The sequence below is a fragment of the Varroa jacobsoni genome, unplaced genomic scaffold, assembly GCF_002532875.2.
Source record: "Varroa jacobsoni isolate VJ856 unplaced genomic scaffold, vjacob_1.0 contig00438, whole genome shotgun sequence".
Lineage (NCBI taxonomy): Eukaryota > Metazoa > Arthropoda > Arachnida > Mesostigmata > Varroidae > Varroa > Varroa jacobsoni.
This window is the reverse complement of record NW_019214467.1, coordinates 84,784-102,450: the sequence shown is the minus strand read 5'-3', so window position 1 is coordinate 102,450 and position 17,667 is coordinate 84,784. Positions and strand designations below refer to the sequence as shown.

General features: G+C 40.6%; 2 protein-coding genes across 3 annotated transcripts in view; both read right to left on the bottom strand.

Annotated features, from left to right (window-relative positions):
• Window positions 1–770: 770 nt before the first annotated feature.
• Window positions 771–6,198, bottom strand: LOC111271237 (uncharacterized). Of its 2 annotated transcripts, none has more exons than XM_022851914.2 (8): window positions 6,034–6,198; window positions 4,804–4,970; window positions 4,063–4,347; window positions 3,473–3,644; window positions 3,145–3,259; window positions 2,263–2,866; window positions 1,612–1,905; window positions 771–1,398 (listed from the first exon to the last, which is right to left on the bottom strand). In XM_022851914.2, the coding sequence occupies exons 1-8, from the start codon at window positions 6,050–6,052 to the stop codon at window positions 1,180–1,182; spliced, it is 1,875 nt and encodes a 624-aa protein (XP_022707649.1). In that variant the 5' UTR covers window positions 6,053–6,198; the 3' UTR covers window positions 771–1,179. The 2 variants fall into 2 exon arrangements, with proteins under 2 accessions (XP_022707649.1, XP_022707650.1); XM_022851915.2 differs by having other exon boundaries at window positions 3,145–3,256; window positions 6,034–6,197.
• Window positions 6,199–7,167: 969 nt separating this feature from the next.
• LOC111271236 (uncharacterized) overlaps window positions 7,168–17,667 on the bottom strand; it is a 46,090-nt gene continuing 35,590 nt past the window's right edge. Inside the window, exons 3-5 of the mRNA XM_022851913.2 lie at window positions 12,337–13,155; window positions 11,747–12,127; window positions 7,168–10,633 (exon numbers count right to left, since the gene is read on the bottom strand). Of these exons, the coding sequence (XP_022707648.1) occupies window positions 10,107–10,633; window positions 11,747–12,127; window positions 12,337–13,155 (1,727 nt within the window). The 3' untranslated portion in view covers window positions 7,168–10,106. The remainder of the gene's footprint in view (window positions 10,634–11,746; window positions 12,128–12,336; window positions 13,156–17,667) is intronic.

The window sequence follows — 17,667 nt, the reverse complement described above, 5'->3', positions numbered from 1 at the left end:
AATAAAATACGTTCGAATTATAATCCTAATCCAAGGTTTATGCTCATGCTATAGTATTATGGACATGAAATTAAAAAGATTAAATTGTACATCGTCAAAAGCACCAGCATTTGTTTCAAGGCAGGCTTGCATTTATGTAGAAAGTGTATAGATACTTTTACCTGCTAAACAAAAAATTGGTAGCCACAAAAAAATTTAAATCATCATCATTTAATTACACTTTTGACTAATCATACATATACGTGGCGCCAAAGCATGCCATCCAGCTAAAGAATGGCTAAAATGATGCAGATCATAGTGCTCCTTGCATTGCATGCATCGTCAGGCATCTACTAGATCACAATAATTCCACATTGAATACAAATGCTGATCACACCAATACATCCCATATTGAATCAAAACACTCCGGTTTATATTAGTTGGCCACTGCCAGGAATTATCCACCATAGCACTAGTAAAAAAAGATTTGCTTTATTTTATTTTTGAACCATTGCTTCTGGCAAATCAAACGTTCCAAATTTTTCACAGAGTGGCGTTTAACAGGGTTGGTAATTTAAATAATTTTCAAGTGTGGACTTAATGAAATTTAGGTGGAGAAGTTGGTAACAAATTCAACTTTTCATCGTACAAGTTTCGTACAATTTAGACAGAGTAACTTAACATTCAACAGTTTGTTGGCTTCAATTTATTTAGTTTGAATCGTGAGAACAGCAGGCACGTTTAGCTTTGGAGATCTTAGGTAAAGCTTATTTTCTAAATAAGAAGAGTAGTTTCATGAACATTTTTGTCCGCAACATTTTTATTCAGTAGACGTATTACAGTAGCACAATTCTATATATCGGCGCCTCTTGCCGTTATAAATGCTTGTCACATAACTTATCTAGTTAAGCTGTACATTGTATCTATATTATCCGATCTATACGATTATCGTTAGCCGAAAATTAATCTTGATCTAAGCTTGAGTTGAATGCATGTCACGTATGAGTTAATTGTAAGTATATTTTGGGTCTGATACAATAGTCCTTGCCAACTTGTTTTCTATAGTAATAAAAATAATACACGTACTAGCTTTATACCAAGCAAAGCATAGCTTTTGCTTCTTGCGTGTTCCGTCTCGTGACTTTTGTGTATCCCTTTATCCCCCCCCCCCCCCCGCGCACTTTAAATGCAGCTTTTAATTCAGTCCTTAATAAAATCGTGCGTTTCGTTCCAAACTCCTGACGATGTATTGTGTCGAAGGAAGCGATTTGATGTTGTCTGGAAAATATTTTCTAAATTAACTGAAGCAGGCATGTAGATTGTAGTAAGGCCATACTTCTCAATCGCTTGGCCTAGAACCTTCTGTCGCGTTATACGGCTTTTAAATCGCTTGCTCCGCATATCGGCCCACTTGGGAACCTGCGAAATAGAAGATCATACGTGATAAAACGAGGGCTTTACAAAAAATTTACCTTCCATACTGATTTACTACAGTTCCTTGTGCCTTTGGATTAAACGTTGTCATTGTTAAATTGTTAAACAACAAAAAATGCGAAACTTTCAAAAAAGTTTGGAATAGAGTCTGTCACTTTTTTGAGCCTAAAAATTAAGGCCTGGTTGATTAACACTTACCCGTTTATTGGGCTTATTTTCATCATCCGTGTTATCCGAGTCCGAGCACAGGTCCTCAAGTCCATAGTCTCTATAGGACTCATTGAATGAATCGATGAAGGTGGATGCGTCCAGATTCACTGGACCCTGTCGATTCATAACAGGTGACGGCATCAAGCCAGGTTTCGAGACGAACGTGGTATTGTTACTCGCTGCCGAAATACCTCCCTTGGCACCAATGACAAATGTCTCCCCAACAGGACTGGCCGTCAACGCTAATGACGCATCGAAATTAGGCATAGCTTCCACTCCAGGCTAAAGCAAAGCACGAGAAACAAATACATATTAATTTTTGGTACCTAAAGAGCGGTATTTTTTAACTATCGGCTGCAAGAATCGATGCGCGTTATAATAGGTACTGTTATTCAGTGAGCTAAAAAAAGCTAAATTAACTGACGCCGACATTTTTCAGTATTCAAATGCATTAAAGAAGAGCCTATGTTGTGAAACTTCTACAATTTGTTTAACAAAGTTGCAAAGAGAGATCGCAGAGAGTATTCAATTTTGAATTTATAAAGTCGTATTTTGCTGTATTCAGAGTGAGTTTAAAAATTAATTCCATAAAATTGTAAACACGCATTGACCAAGAATAAGTTAATGGCTTGAACTTACTAGGAACGTTGAGTTAGCACAATGCACATCTTGGTCTCCTGCAACAAGCATACTTTGGAATATTGCCTGCTTAGCTAAATCGCCATGACGAAGTCCATCTTTCGCTTTGTCTTGCATCGTCTTAGTGGATGAAGCTTTGATGTCGCCTCCATTAACCGGGGCTGGCGGCCTTTCAATGTTTTTCAATCGTAATGGTGAAGCATTCTTTGCAATTTTTGGCACTGTCGATTTCACAGCAACGACCGGTACAGCTGGCTTTGCAAACAGTGAGTTCTTTTTAGCAACAACACTTGCTTCTTGAGTAAGGGCAGACCTCGTGACTTTCGGAGGTGCCATTACTGGTTTGTTTGTAATAGATGCTTTTCTTATGGGTGCGGGCTTCGTTGAAGTGCCTTTTTCAGCGGGTGCTTTACTTTGGATAGTACTACTGTTAGTAGCGGATACTTTTCTGCCAGCAGCTGCGATAGTAGGTTTTTGCTCCCTAGAAACCTTATCTCTCCCTTGAAGCTCTTTTTGTTGGATTTTCGCCTCAATCATCTCGATCCTCTCTTTCTCCTGAATTTCCTTACGTTCTTTAACCAACTGTACGCGAGAGTTCTGTGACCTGTGAAAATTGGAAAGCCCAATGTGATACTGTTATTAATTGACGTTGGCATCTTTTAAGCACGCTTATGTCATTGTCGCTATTGCTCCCCACTAAAGCGTTAATCGGGACAAGTAGCCACACCGTGGTCATGGGGCACTGCCAATACAGCAAATATATATATGTATATATATATAGCATAGAACTTACATTTGAAGAACACTTATTCAGGGAGAAAATGACTGATTGTTATCTAGAAACGCTCTTATCTTTTTTGTCATGCAAGTAGGAAGTGTTACCTGGCAAATCCTGCCTTATCGACACTCGGAGCCCGTGTTTTCTTTGCCTGTCTTTCTGGATGTGCACTGGTACTGGCCTGGCGCTTTAAAGCACGCCCTTGGTGCTCGCCTTCTGCTGGAAATACAGGTATATACAAAAAAGGGTTTACTGAGGATATTAGAAATGGTATTATTATTTAATGCACCCGTACAGAAGACAATTTAACTGTTAATGGTAGCATAAAATAATCCTATTATTAGCCAGTAAATATCAGTAAATGGTAGGAGAGAAAATCATGGGGACGCTCATTTCTGTCATCGGTAATATTAATCTGTTAAGCTCAGATACCGCCTGCGTGACTGCTCGTATTGTTGCCGTTGGTAGAGGAGTTCGCAGATTGTGGAGGCTTTTTGAGTGGCGTGCATCCTTGTGTTTTTTTAGCCGCCGCAACCGTGTCTCCTAAACGAGAAATTCTCTGCAGTTTTTTTTTTGCGCTTTCCTTCATCTGGTTGAGCATGCTCTACAAAAGACGAACAGAATCAAAAATTGATCAAATTTAGGGACCAGATGGCGCGTACAAACAAGTAACTGATTGCAAACATACTGCCAACCGCTATGATCAAGGTTAGATTTCATAGCTTGAAGAACACACATTTAACATGAGTTTAAACATTCTTTGCATACGTAACCCACTTACAAACTGTTTTCCACTTCATCTTCTAGCCACGGGTTATTATATATATAGTATTATATATATAACCCATGATTAAAAAGTGCAGGAAATTATATATATATATATATATATATAAACCAGAAAAGATCAGTTCTTCAATTCAGAAAAAGAATATATCGTTCCAAGATCGAAACCCTTTCTTGAGAAACGTTACTATCTTTCCAATGTTATTCAATGCTTCTAATTGATATAGAAATGTCATTACCCTTTTGGCGTTCGAAAGAATAGCGCTTCTATCTGAACCTTTCGAACTGGCAGATGCAATGGATATTGAGCCAAATGACGATATTGATGTATCGACGTCTTCCCAGTTTTCATCTTCTGACGAAGAACTGACCTTGTCAGCAACAATCTTAAGGTCTTCCGCAGCTTGACAAGCTCGGCGCAAAGATTCTTCGAATGCTGTTTGTGATAAAGTATCCCAGGGCAAACGCTCAATTGCTCCTTTAAATTCCTCATACTCTTCATCCCATCTGAATACCGCGTCGATCTGAAAAATACAATGAGAAACTGAGCCCTATCAATATTAAATTGTATTAAAGAATTAGGTTAATATGATTATAGCAGCTTCCAGTGACGTGTCAACGTGTTTGAGACTGATTATTCTTCACTTTTATAAGAAGTTAGGTTACCTTAGAAGCAATATTTAGAAGATAAAGATATTTATAAAGAAACAATATTTAGAATAGATATATTTGAAAATAATTTAAGTATCTTATTAGTTTAGTATTACGGCTCTTGTCATAAAATTAAAGTAGTGGAAAGGACGCGCATGTCCTAGAGAAAAAGATAATGTAACATCGTGTAAGTGACGTTTACAAATAAAATGTATCCGTTCACTGAACATTGTCTAACATTTTTTCAACACCTTTGGTTTCAATAGATAAATTTATTAATTTGGTTAAAATAGAGGCTTGGTTAATAATGAAAACCGCCACAAACGTACCTTATAACCAACTTCGAGCATCTTGTTGGTGACGACATCATTAATCTTCTTGTTGTAAATAGCCACGTCATGAAGTCCGTACTTTTGAGGCGGTACAACAATCGGTGGGTTGTCGCTCAGAAGGGCCAGGGCATTTGAGAGGATCCATTGACCCCTTTCCGACACACCTGTCCATGCAAAATGGAATCGGAACAACACGATTCAATTATACTTCCGTGTCAGACTACTGCCATGATCCAAAGCACCAATCGATGTTTATGCAGATAACGACTTCGTATATCACAAAAGTTCAGGGTTCATTATTCTAATAAGACATTATAACTGCACTGCTCTCTTTTGTCATACTTTATTTATGCAGGTCCCTTTCCAATCCATCCGTTTGGCCATTCATGAACCGAATTTAGAATTTGTTTTTAAAATAATATTATAGAATACTCATGATTTGATCTTACGCAGTATGAGATTTAATTAGGATTCTGCTAGAGCCGATCTCATTTTTCGACCACCAAGCGTTTCTGTTCTTCTATCTTCTGTTCCCTTTAATTCTACAGGTGAAATTTGTTAATAAGGAATCTTATTTCGAGGTGCAGAGGACTAACGTTAACGACTTAACGTTAAAAATTGCTAATCAATGAGTAAAGTAATTGGTGTAACCACGAAGTAAAGTTTTGTTCTATATAATGTTATTTGCATTTTATAGGGGCAAAAGAGCTTTCTAACTTGCCTCTAGAAGGCCAATTATTAGCTGAACGTCAAAAATGGCTGAATAGTGGGAAGTCAAATTTAGCCATAATAGATCGCATACAAAGTTGAGCTGCTGCCGGAGCTGTACGCCTACGTGCAAGAATATTCTGCAACCGAATTTTGAAACATTTTTGACCTTAAACTCTGATTACTGACATTTAATGATTATTAAAGGTTGCTACTACATGTTCGACACATTATTGATATTCCCATATACACGGCACAGGCAAGATGCCTGTGCTCTGAAATTTCACTGTAGCAAAAAAAAACAGCTTTGACGTGACCCAAAGTATACGACCTTCTCACTGTGCCGCAGACAAACGACCATTGCCGTTCATAAGAGCAAATATCTTGCAGTTTTTCGAGGACGTCAGTACGTTCGATACAACAATTAATGCAACTATGGCAATGTTAGCTTGAACAGCAAATAAGACAACGGGATTTTATTGCTGAGGTTAAACCCTAAAGTTATAACGAAATGCTTACCATTTGAGCTTCGCGTCATTATATTGGCTAGCTGTAAGCCGGGTTAACGTATGGAAACAAATTTAACGTTAGATTTATTTTGCCTTGTTACACACACACACACACAAACCGTTTTCACTACGGGCCACACGGACTTCGGTCTCTTACAGTCGGCGGTATTTATTATCTAAATTCGAATGACGAAGATCATCGTCTGCCGCGCGGCTGGGGGTCCTTTAACGTGTTTCGGGCACTGCAATGGCTAGATTTTTTTTTCTGTGAAACAATAAAGGGCTCAACCATGTACTCTACTCATCATTTATTTAAAAACACAAATGACGAACAACAAACGTACACTTAATGGTGCAAATATGAACACAACAAAGGTAAAGAATATCGCTTTTAATCTTTAAGAAAAAGTTGTGAGTGCCTCTATGGCAGGTGACGGGCTAGCAGCCTTTAGCTTTACGGACGCAGTCTCTTCTATTTGAGCTTAGACTGTATAAACGCATAAGAGTACGCGAAAATAGACTAGTGTTTTTCTTGATCAGGAAAATTGAAATCGAACTATTATCAATTTCCTTAACCTATTCGTGGCCTCTGGTCTGGGTCTCTGGTAACGGCTTTCGTTTTTCCACCTTAAATAACAATTAACATTTCAATCTCAAACTGCATTGTCTAGAGTAGAAAAGCATATTGGGCAGAAATTTAGTAAAAGATATAAATAAAATAACGTTCGTATATTTTTTTGACATCTGGCGCTGCCATTGAGCGTTACTTCAGATTACATGTTTTCAGCACGAATTAAATCAAACTATGTTTACACCCAGTTTCGAACCACGACGTGTCCATAACTTTAATTGGCAAATAGAATATCAGTACATTATGGACATATCAGACGGAGGGACAGAAACATACTAATATCTCTCCAATAAGTATAACTCTGTAAACTCGTAAAGCAGCAGACAAGTTTGTAAAATGAAAAAGAATATTGACAAAAGTGCTGAAAACTACCAAATTTAGTACTCAGGCCAGATACGTACGCCTATCTTTGCTATAGAAATGAATTCCGTCTATCAGTCTCTCTCCTACAAGTTACCTCTATCTTCCGCATCGCTCAACTAAATAGAAGCTACACGAAAAAGAACACGCAAGTTAAATACATACTTGTTGATGATATCGCATTATTATCATTATTATTATTTATTATCATTTATTAATATTATAATTATTATTTATTTCGACAGATACATGCTCGTATATCTCACCGGACTAAGACTACCCTTTCCCCCGGGCATTTCGAGATTCCAGACAGACCGTTCAACCTATTTTCAGATTGAAGATCGACCTACTGTTCTGCCCGAGTGTTTACACTACAACTCCGTTCTCATATTTATCATCTGACATTTCGCTCTTCCTCTCGTTCTATCTCTTGTACACCTTTTTCTTCCATCTCTCTCTCTCTCTCTCTCTCTCTCTCTCGCTCGCTCTCGCTCTCGGTGTCTCTCTTACTTTCATTTACTCTTAACTACACACAATTTGAGTTATTTTGTATTTTGTTTAAAAGAAAAGCAAGCAAAACACATTCATCATCAGCAATTTGTTACCATCATCACCATAATAGTCTGGTCTTTCAATTGCGGTAGCATAATTACCATTATCATCATTATGGCTTGATCAGTAATGATAACTATTACAGTAATAGCAATAATAATTCATGGTAATAATGATAATCATGCAACGCCATGGTAATCTTCTGTTATTCAATCCAGGTATATATATATATATATCGAACTGTAGTAGTTCATGGTACCAGTACAATGAAGAACGGAGACGATCGAGCTCGTTGGTGATGGTTTTCTTTTCACTCGTTTGTTGTTGTTGTTGCCCCCGAGGTGACAAGAACTGTCATGCGAATTTCGTTTTTTGTCATGACGCAGTGTTACCCATCGTTTCCCCTGGCTATCCCGTTTTATTGGTTATCATGTTAACTTACATCCGACTGATCATATTGGCCTGTCATCTCGCCGTATGGAATATAATTGGCCACTGTGCTGCTTCCGTTTTGGAGTATACAGTTTTTGTTCGCGGGATGCGCGCGAAACTGACGGACGTCAGAGGCTAGACGTCGAAATTTATCAGTACACATCTGAAATAGCTGCTTGCTCAAGTCCTATTGTTAAAACGTTTGAAGCGCCACTCACATATTGACAAGTCCGACTTGTCCTGTTTGGCCCATTTCTCTTACGACAGCGTTATTTCTTCATCGTATCATAATATATATGTACAGAATGTGGTGGTTGTTGTTGCTATTGTAAACGATGCGTGTCTGACCCCCTTCGCTTTTCTCTCTTAGTCTAATGGCCGGGTGCGGTTGTGGTTCAGCACCACGTTGCTGGCTAGAGGCCGCACGTACGATATTTTTTTCTATTCTTATAGCAGCTAATAGTTGTAGCAGTGGTAATAGTATTATTGTTCATAACTATTAGTACGGCCGACGGTATCTGGTTCTTTGCTAAAGCAATCATCTTATTACAGACCTTCAAGACCGAGCTGACAGCTCTTCAGACATATTGCCCACTCCACCAATGGTGCAGTAAGACATAATAGTAGGCAACTATTACATACTAACGAGACACGCACATTATTGAATTCATTTCCATTACGTCCAGTTACGGCGCAAGCGTCAAAGATCACTGTTGATAGCTTTTTCTTTCCGTCGATTCATTTGATACACACTCGAAAGTGCTACCATGCCTTGATAGCAAAATTGAAATAGAGAAAAATATTAGTCAAGCTTTACGGTTTATTTCTCGTAGCTTCTGATGTGGCTGGTCGCGTGTTAACATTGGTGACAACAATCACTGATGGCGGTATCGGACCGGTTTCATCATTTGCGTATTTCTCACCTGTTGTGACTTTTGCGCGGCTGCTGCTGCTGCTCAACTTGTGTATGAGCGCAAGGAGCACATACGGGTTTTCTTTTTCCATTTGGGGCGAACAAAGGGACTACAAGGTTTCAAAAGAATTCGTTTTTAAATACCAAACTCCACTTCGTCCCCGCTAGAAGTCCGTAGCCGTTGTCATGTCTTGCCTTTGAACCTGACCGTGGCCATCCAAGCCCATTATAGTGGACGTGGTCTTTATGGTACGCACATACACATGCGCCTGTACAATTGTATTCTTACCGTTATTTATTGTTTTTACTATGCATTTTGTTATCACTACGCCTGGATCTACTTTTTTTTACGGTTTATTATTGTCGCCGCTTTCGAAGTTAATCAATATTGTGTGTGTGTGTGTGTGTGTATATATATATATGTATATATATATATATATATATATAGAATAATATGAGTTCTATAAGTGTGTTTCTCTGCCATGCTAAAATGTCCGTCTTCCGTTTGCTATATTCACAGATATGTGCCTAGATGCGAAAGCTCTGCGTGGGGATGGGATCACGAGGAGGTCATCGGTGGAATCCGCGCTGTCGTTCAGCTCCATTATTGGTCCAGTCGGTCAACAAAAAAGACTTCGACTCTGTCACGGGCAGATTTGCCTCTAGATTTTGTTACAATCCCATCGACAAAGGTTAAACCTATCGGCTCTTTTGTTTGACTCTGACACAGAAGAGACGACAAGGATTGGCCGACATATTTATTAGATCATTCGGGGTGGATGTGTTTCCGCTATGGTGTCATCTTGGGCCAACAACAACAACAACAACAAACACGACGACGACGACGACAACTAGAGTTGAAGTCAGTCATCTCGTATTTGTATTGTTGAGACCAGGATTCGTTTTCCGTATGCTTTTCTGATCCTTTTTTTTTTTTTGTCATCATTTAATCATCAATGTTGTGTTAATTTTACAACGCAAAGCAGTGTCTCTTCTCAACTGCATTTACTTTGTAAACCGACGTTTTGTCCTCGAATAGAGGAAATCGTTGCGAAGTTCCTTCGTAGTTACTATATTACAAATGTAACGATTGAGCCTGGTCACGTGGTTGGTAGTTATGGCCACGGACTTCAGCACGTCGGCAGGATTCACACGCTTTTTAAGCGGCAAACGAATTAATTACTGAACCGAAGATCTATCGCGTTAATGCGTCGGCGGCTGGTGCAGACGTTTCGAGAGCTATTACTGCATCACTCGGCAGCGATCCATTGGATATTGAGTTTGTTGTAGTGGGTGCTGCTTGTGCTGTGGTTGATTCTTCTCCACCAGATCCAGCGAGGCTGTTGATTTCTTGCGATGACCTTTTGGCGATTTCTAGCCCCTCCGGAACGTCGTCCTTGGCTTCTTCTTTTTCCTCGTCAGCGTCCGAACATCCGCTGAGTCGTGGTCGCTTGTTATTGCTATCTAGTTGTTCCTGCATTTGGCGGCGGCACCGCTTCTCTCGACGGAGCTTCTTCTGATAGAATAGCCGACGATGCTGCTCCTCCTGGAGCTGCTTTTCAAGCTGTTCGCGAATGCCCCGCTCGCGCAGGATTTCCACTTTAAGTTCTGCTTTCTCGAGGTGCATTTGCTGGACCTGTGCGCGTGCGTTCTCCTCTGCAACTTTAAGTAGGCCAAGAATGTTCTGCATCAGTGCATCGAACGACCCGGTCGATGGGTCGCCTGAAACGCAAACGAGTGCCAAATTGGTTAGTTACCGTATGCCGGGCGGCGTGGTCAAATTTGATCGGGTGACAAACTTGAAGTGTATCATTCTGCTCACATAATTATAGCTGTTCCCATTTGGCTACGGCTTTACAGAAGATTTAGCTATCTGTTTCAGCGAATGGCTGATTCAGTGAACGGAAGATAGAGTGTGACGAGATGAACACCGCCATCAGACACGTTTGTGTCGCATTTTTCCACATCGCACTGCTTTTGCACAGACGATCTTCTTTGTGTACTCCAATAACGAGGAAATTAATAATAATAATCAATTTAATCAGTACACGAAACGAATGGACAACAGACGAACAGTTGAGATCTAATGAAATATCTCCGTTACAGAGTCTGTTTTCCTCGATAAACTACCCGATGAAATACTAACAGTATTTTCTATAATAACATCAGAGAAATATAATACGATCTGCGCTGTGCCGTACAGGTTTGTTTTGCCGACTTCAAACACTAATTGCAGATGTATGTTTGTGTGTGTGCATATTTTGAACGAATTTGCATAATAAGCGATAAATTACGGGTACACACACGGACGAACTGCAGCAGCGCTCCACTGTGACGCAATCTATAATAGCCTACGCTCTTTCCCGCTTGTGATAATCACGTGAAAAATGAGGGCCAATTTGAAGCGCCTCCGTCGTCCGCTGCTACGGCTGGCTAACGCGGTCCCGCTGAACTATTCGAATTAAACAGGGACAATAGCGTCTGATAGATGTCTACTGTGGGCCGCGGCTGTGGTTAAGGCCACAACAGCAGATGCCTCTGCATTCTGTATTATCATTTATGTAATATTCTGCCCGTTCCATCGATGCTCATTTTATGCTGTGCGGTAAGACGTTTAGTGAGGTCTATTTATAAGCAGGTACCGCACTGACACTTGCTTCGTCGTCATCGTCACTGTTGTGTGAACTAACGATTCATGGAGCGTTACTGGATGTGCCTATATTTATGGAATGTGCGCGGCGTTATCATGGCAACGGTATCGGGAATAGCTGCTGAATAAAGTGGAAAAAAGCGAGGACAACGTGGGGGTTAGCTGAAACAATGTCAGTTACTTACCGGTGTTGCTCGATACGCTATTGCCAAGGTGATGGTGATGATGATGATGGTGATGGCCAGCGGTGCCACGCGAGCCTGGCGTGCTGCTGTTGTTAGCGGTCAGGTGAGTAGCAGATGTGGGCGAACTGGGCGGCGGCGTACGATCGACCGACAGGTGCTGCTGCATAAGTGCGATTGGCGTGGGGACACTATGATTACTGTCTCTGCTGTCCCTAGCCTCGCCTCGGGTCAACCGTTCTAGGCCGAGCACACCGAGAGCACCCAGCCCACCATTACCCCCTCCGTGACTCCGACGACGATCTGATCCTCGACTCGACGTCGATAGAGCTTCGTCGCGATCCGAAGCCCGTTTCGGTGATCGACCACCAGTTTTGTCAAGGTCTGTAGCAAAAATTAGCAACGAAAACTATATGTTAACGGGGTTTCGAACATACCTCGCTGAGTAGACACGTTAGGAAAGGACGCTTCGCGATAACGGTAATATTACTAAATAATGATCCATCACACAAGTTCACCAAATTAGATATAAATTTTCAGTTCTCATAGGTACATTTTTACCTTCTTTTTTTTTTTAGCTCTATTGTACTCACCATCATCATCTCCGTAATTTGAGGTGTCATCATTATGGTCAAGATTGTTAGCGCTGAGTTCACTGAGCGGTCCATCGGAAAGGCTACCTTCATCGCTGCTAACAGAACGCGAACGCTTCTTGCGATCGCTGCCAGATAGTTCCTTACCACCAGAAGAAAGGTTCAGAGCATTATTAGTAGCACCTTCGAGCCCACCGGAACCTGGAGCACTAGGAGCTCCGGCCGAGGAGTTCAGGCTGCTACTGATGCTGTTATTGTTGTGCATCTTTTTCGAGCTCTCGAACGAGCTCTTGCGCGACTGATGATGTTCACTACGCGGATGGCCGCCTGCTGCCGGTGATTGGCTTTCACGTGAACGGAACTCTTTCTTCGAACCATTGTCAGGGGATCGGGAGCGGTTTCTAGGCTCGGCTTGTAGTGCTCCCATCAGGCCCTGGTGTTCCTTAGTCTGCTGGCCACTTTTAATTTGTTGATGCGCTAGGGATGCAGCTTGCAATAGCTGACGCTGATAGGCGGCCGCGGCAGCTGCTGCAATTTGCGGATTATGCTGCAGTCCTAACATGAGATCCATCTGAGATGCCATAGCGGCAGCCATGGCCGGGTTCATTGGTGGTTGGCCGGGAAGTTGCGCTGCAGCCATGTTGGCAACGAGAGCGGGCGGGAAAGGTGGCGGACCTTTGGGATCACCCTGACCGCCGCTCTGACTCCACATCGCCTTGAACAGCATCGCCTGCATCGTGTTCATGCTCTCGGCATCAGTGCCTATTCCGCTTAGGCCACTTCCCGTACCGCCTACCGTCTCTTCATCGCTTCTCGATTCTGTAATAGCGATCACAATTGTTGAGTCAGACAAAAAGCCATAACGGCACAGACATAAGGTTAGACGCTCTTCATTGTTGATACATTACAACTAGTAGAAAAATAACAACAGCTACTACAGAACTACGATAATAATCGTAGTAATAATAATAAAGATAAACAAAGACAAAAATAACGCAATGCGTTTTCGCTATGCTTATCTTTTGCTATGCAAATCTGGCCATCTTGTGTAAATGATCTCATGGTTACTTTCTTTTGTTGTTTCCTCTTATTATCTATTTATTTGAACTTTGTTATTATTTTTATGACTCGTAGAGTAGGCGCGCCGTAGTCAATAAGTCTCATTTCTACCTTTACACCCGTGGTGTGCGTGAGTGTTCATTACAGACAGTTTAACGCTGGATAGAGGCATAATTGATTAAAGGAAGATTATTTTGAAAGTTAATTCACAGAGAATCAATCCAATAATATTGACACTAATAGCTCTCAGTTTCGGCTTCTTTTTTTTCTTTTATCGAATTAGAGCGAATATGTGTAGGGCCTGAAACAGGCTTCCCATGTATCTGCTACGTATAGGAGTATTTGATGCAACAAGTATTAGTAATAGCTATAAAAATGCCGAGCCCAGTTGCATTATTCCTTGAGTTAAATGAGAAACTGTACGTGATTAAAAATAAACCTTGATTTAAAACGGGACTTCTTTTTCTTGAAATCCTGCATTATATTGATCCTTCGCTTGTTTCCATTGTTCTTTCTTCTTGCTGTTTTCATAGTCCCCTTCTTGTGGATGAAAAAATTCGATTCGCAAATGAAAACAGTTATATGTATGGTAAACTATCTAAATGATTTGTTCTTTTTCCTAAACAACGTTTTTTTTGGACTATATTATCAGGTTGAAATTCAAAAAATAGTTTTTTTAGGACGCGGAAGACCCTGGATTTAGATTGGGAGAAAAAGTGAGTTAAAGCTTCTTTTCGATTAACCTAGGAAATAATTAAGGCATCATTTCATCTTAACCCACTCAGCACTGCCATCAAATTCGATTTCTCTCTAGGGCGACCCCATTCTCTAACTGACGCGGGAGATAAAACCACGTCTCGTCTATGACAACCTATTCTCTAGGCGCGTCTTCTTGTTGATTAAAGTTCCGCAAATTGGTATGGATACGCCATACGCATTACCAACTGACCTAGAATCAATTCACAAGGAGCCTATATTTCAGATATTTTTCGCATTTTTCTAATTCGTAACACGCCGCTCTGTAATAATTGTACGAATTCAATAGCTTTGCATGTGGGATGCCGAAAGAGTCCTCCAAACTCCACTTTGTCAAAAGCTTCGTCGACTGCGATAACGTGTTGTTGCCCCCCAAAGTTTCGAAATCTGCTCGTCTCCTCGCTCGTACTCATCCCTCAAGTCCTCATTCTTAAAGTGTGAGCACTATTCACCTACCATGCTCTCGCTTAAGGTTTTTTGCCTAATGTTTTTACCAATGCTCGATAAATTTTTATGTCGCTGTATCCTTGTAGAAATAAAAAAAAACTTGACCACTAACGTTAATGTTTGAGACTAAAAATTATTTTCTTTCAGCAATTCTAATGCAGTAAATTCAACCGGTTTTCACTTGCAAGTTAATGCAAGAGAATTTGCGAACCAAATTTCGTCTGCTAACGGCGCATAATTTAAAAGATGTTTACCTCTGAAACTCGCCAGATTCCTTTGGAACTTATTAATACATGCAGCAGCATACCCGTTGATACCCGACGTGGCAAACGAAACTGAATATTGACAGTAACCGAAAGAAGTCGAACAGGAAAGCGTCAATCTGAATGGAACAATAACGGAAGCGATAAAATTCTAGTGTTCTGAAGATAGTGTACTACTTCGTATTGATTCGAATTCATTATATATTCATCATCGTAAACAACAATAAAATTCATCTACCAGTAATATTGTTATATTCATGTTCCGAGGGGTAGAATGTTTATCGGTGACGACGTCAACGTGTTCCTTTGGCTCGCTGTACTAATTGGTAGTACCGTAGCTGAGGGTGTCTGACTCCTGCTTGTTTGGATCATCATCGCGTTATTATCATCGTGGCACAAGCAAGGCACAAGGACATCTGGTGGCAGGTGCCGAATGTACAGATTCCGTTTTAAGTTCATTCTCTCAAACCGCGATGTGCGCGGTCGTGCCGCCGCGCCGATTATTGTTATATTAAATATTACGAATGATATATTATTATAATTATTATCATCATCATTGCTAGATTTTCTTGCAGCCGAGTAGGGGTCGCGGTTCTTGTGAGATTCGAACCTTTTGACTCGTCAGCAGTAACAGACATCATAAACAGTCCAGAAAAGCCGTTTACGCTTCGTTTTTTTGTAATGCTATTTATTGGTGTTGCGGAATCACGGTGGTAGCGGCTCCTACTAATGCTTTATCAACCTGCTAATCGACGCGTATATACCAACCCGAGTCAGGTTTACAATTCATTTACAAATACAGTATTCGATATTAGAAGTAGATCTATATATTTACTTGTATATATACAAGCTGATACGTGTGAGTCTCTGCCTGTCTGTATGTATGTGCCTGTACAGAGATTAAATGCCGACAACAGCGGGTGAAGGGACAACTGGCTTGCGAGAGAACGCCACGGCAACAGACTTAGACCGTACAACTCCCAATGATTTTTCGCACTTCATTGACTACTACTACAACGACTAAAACTCGCAAAGGGAAAGATCCTTTTTCGTTTTTTTTACTAATCTGAAATAACGAAAATTGCAAATCTCTTTTTTATCTTTCGTTATATCTCATTTGCTAACGGCATTTTAGCCTGAGCTTGTGTATATATGTACACTGTGAACATAAAAACATGTTTTATATATATACGAGACATCTATTTATGTTTAAAATTAGCGTATTTTAAACAAAATAGTTAAAAAAAAAAAAACGGCTAACGCTTTTCTGTAGTAAAGTCAAGCTCAGCGTCTGTCTTCTATTTCGCATCTGTCGGATATTTCCCTGGAGCGAGTATTATACTTGTTTTTTTTTTTTGTAGCTGGACATTTAGTTCGGTGGGTTTCAGCATCCTAGCTGCCATTGGCCTCGTCATTCAGTATTCACAACCAGCCAAGCAAAGATGGGCGCATTTTTTTTGCTTTTATGTCGGTCGTCTTTGTCGACCCTTATCATTTAAATGAGTGCACCATTAGAATTTTTTTTTCGACATTTATTTTTTCACGTTGTTTCTTTTAGGAGCCTACTGAAATCGACCGTTTGGAGTGGGCACCGTTTGCATCTAGCGGTCGTTATTTTCGTAGTAAACTGTCGCTTCCTTTGAGCTGATTGTACAGCGGTAGGCAACAACTTCTACTTGGGACAATGTCAAGACTCGTCAGTACCGGGAACAGCAATACATGTTACGTTTCTATACATATGTATATGCATGTGTCTAGAAAAATGACAACATTTTGGCGTTATCCTTTGTGCTTTCGTGTGCGCTATGCGGTCCTTGGAGCGTAAACATATGCGTAGGTATCTATACACGTTGGCCGTCGCCACCGGTGGTAGTGTCTATGGGCGGCTTCATTATGACGATCGTTTGTCCTGGTTGACTTCACTCGAGAAGGCCCGGTCCGTCTCAGATCGTTGTCATCATCGTGGCCGACACGCAATTTCGTAGCGGCAGCAGTCATTCTACGGCTGACGAAGTGGACTGAAGTTCATCAGGGTGTAATCTGGTAGGGGCACGGTAACAACGCCGCTCTGAGCACCCGAAATCATCCAACTTCACCATATCGTTGTCGATGTTATATTCCATAGGATGACTGCAGTCACTTCAATTATGGCAATACTGTCACTATCCCATGAAATGAAAAGTGTCGTAACTATAATGTTTCGCTCTTTACTAAACTTCTATATGCAATCTTCTAGAAGCTACATCACGTGTGTGTGTGTGTGTGTTATCTGTTGTTTTTTCATCGCCATCATTAGCCTGAAGTAGCTTCAGAAAATGCCATGATTATGTAGAACAGTAGATGAATGAATAGCGATTAGAAAAAAACCCATCAGAAATGGTAAATATGAAAATTATGTATTTGATCAACCCTTTCAGACACTGCTAAAAAAGAAGCGATGAAAATTTGGTCTTTAGCACACATAAAAAATTCTCAGGAAGATTCAAGACCAGGATTACACCAGCTCTAATGGAATATTTAATATTAAATAAAGGCAAGCCGGTATTCTTTATTGGAGGCTAGTAGAGACCTGAACGAAATTACTTGTATCCGCGCATAAACTCCCTGTGTAGCCGATTGTGTTAAACGTTGTATCTCTTTGGCCCTGCAGTTTACGAACGAAATCTACAGACAACGTCAGCCTAAGCAGTTCATCCTAACGTAGCCAAAAGCTCATCTGGAAACCATCAATTATTTAGCATTATTTAGTGACTTTATGCGATAGGAGAGCAATAACTGCTATAGGAACAACGGGGCAATCGCGAAA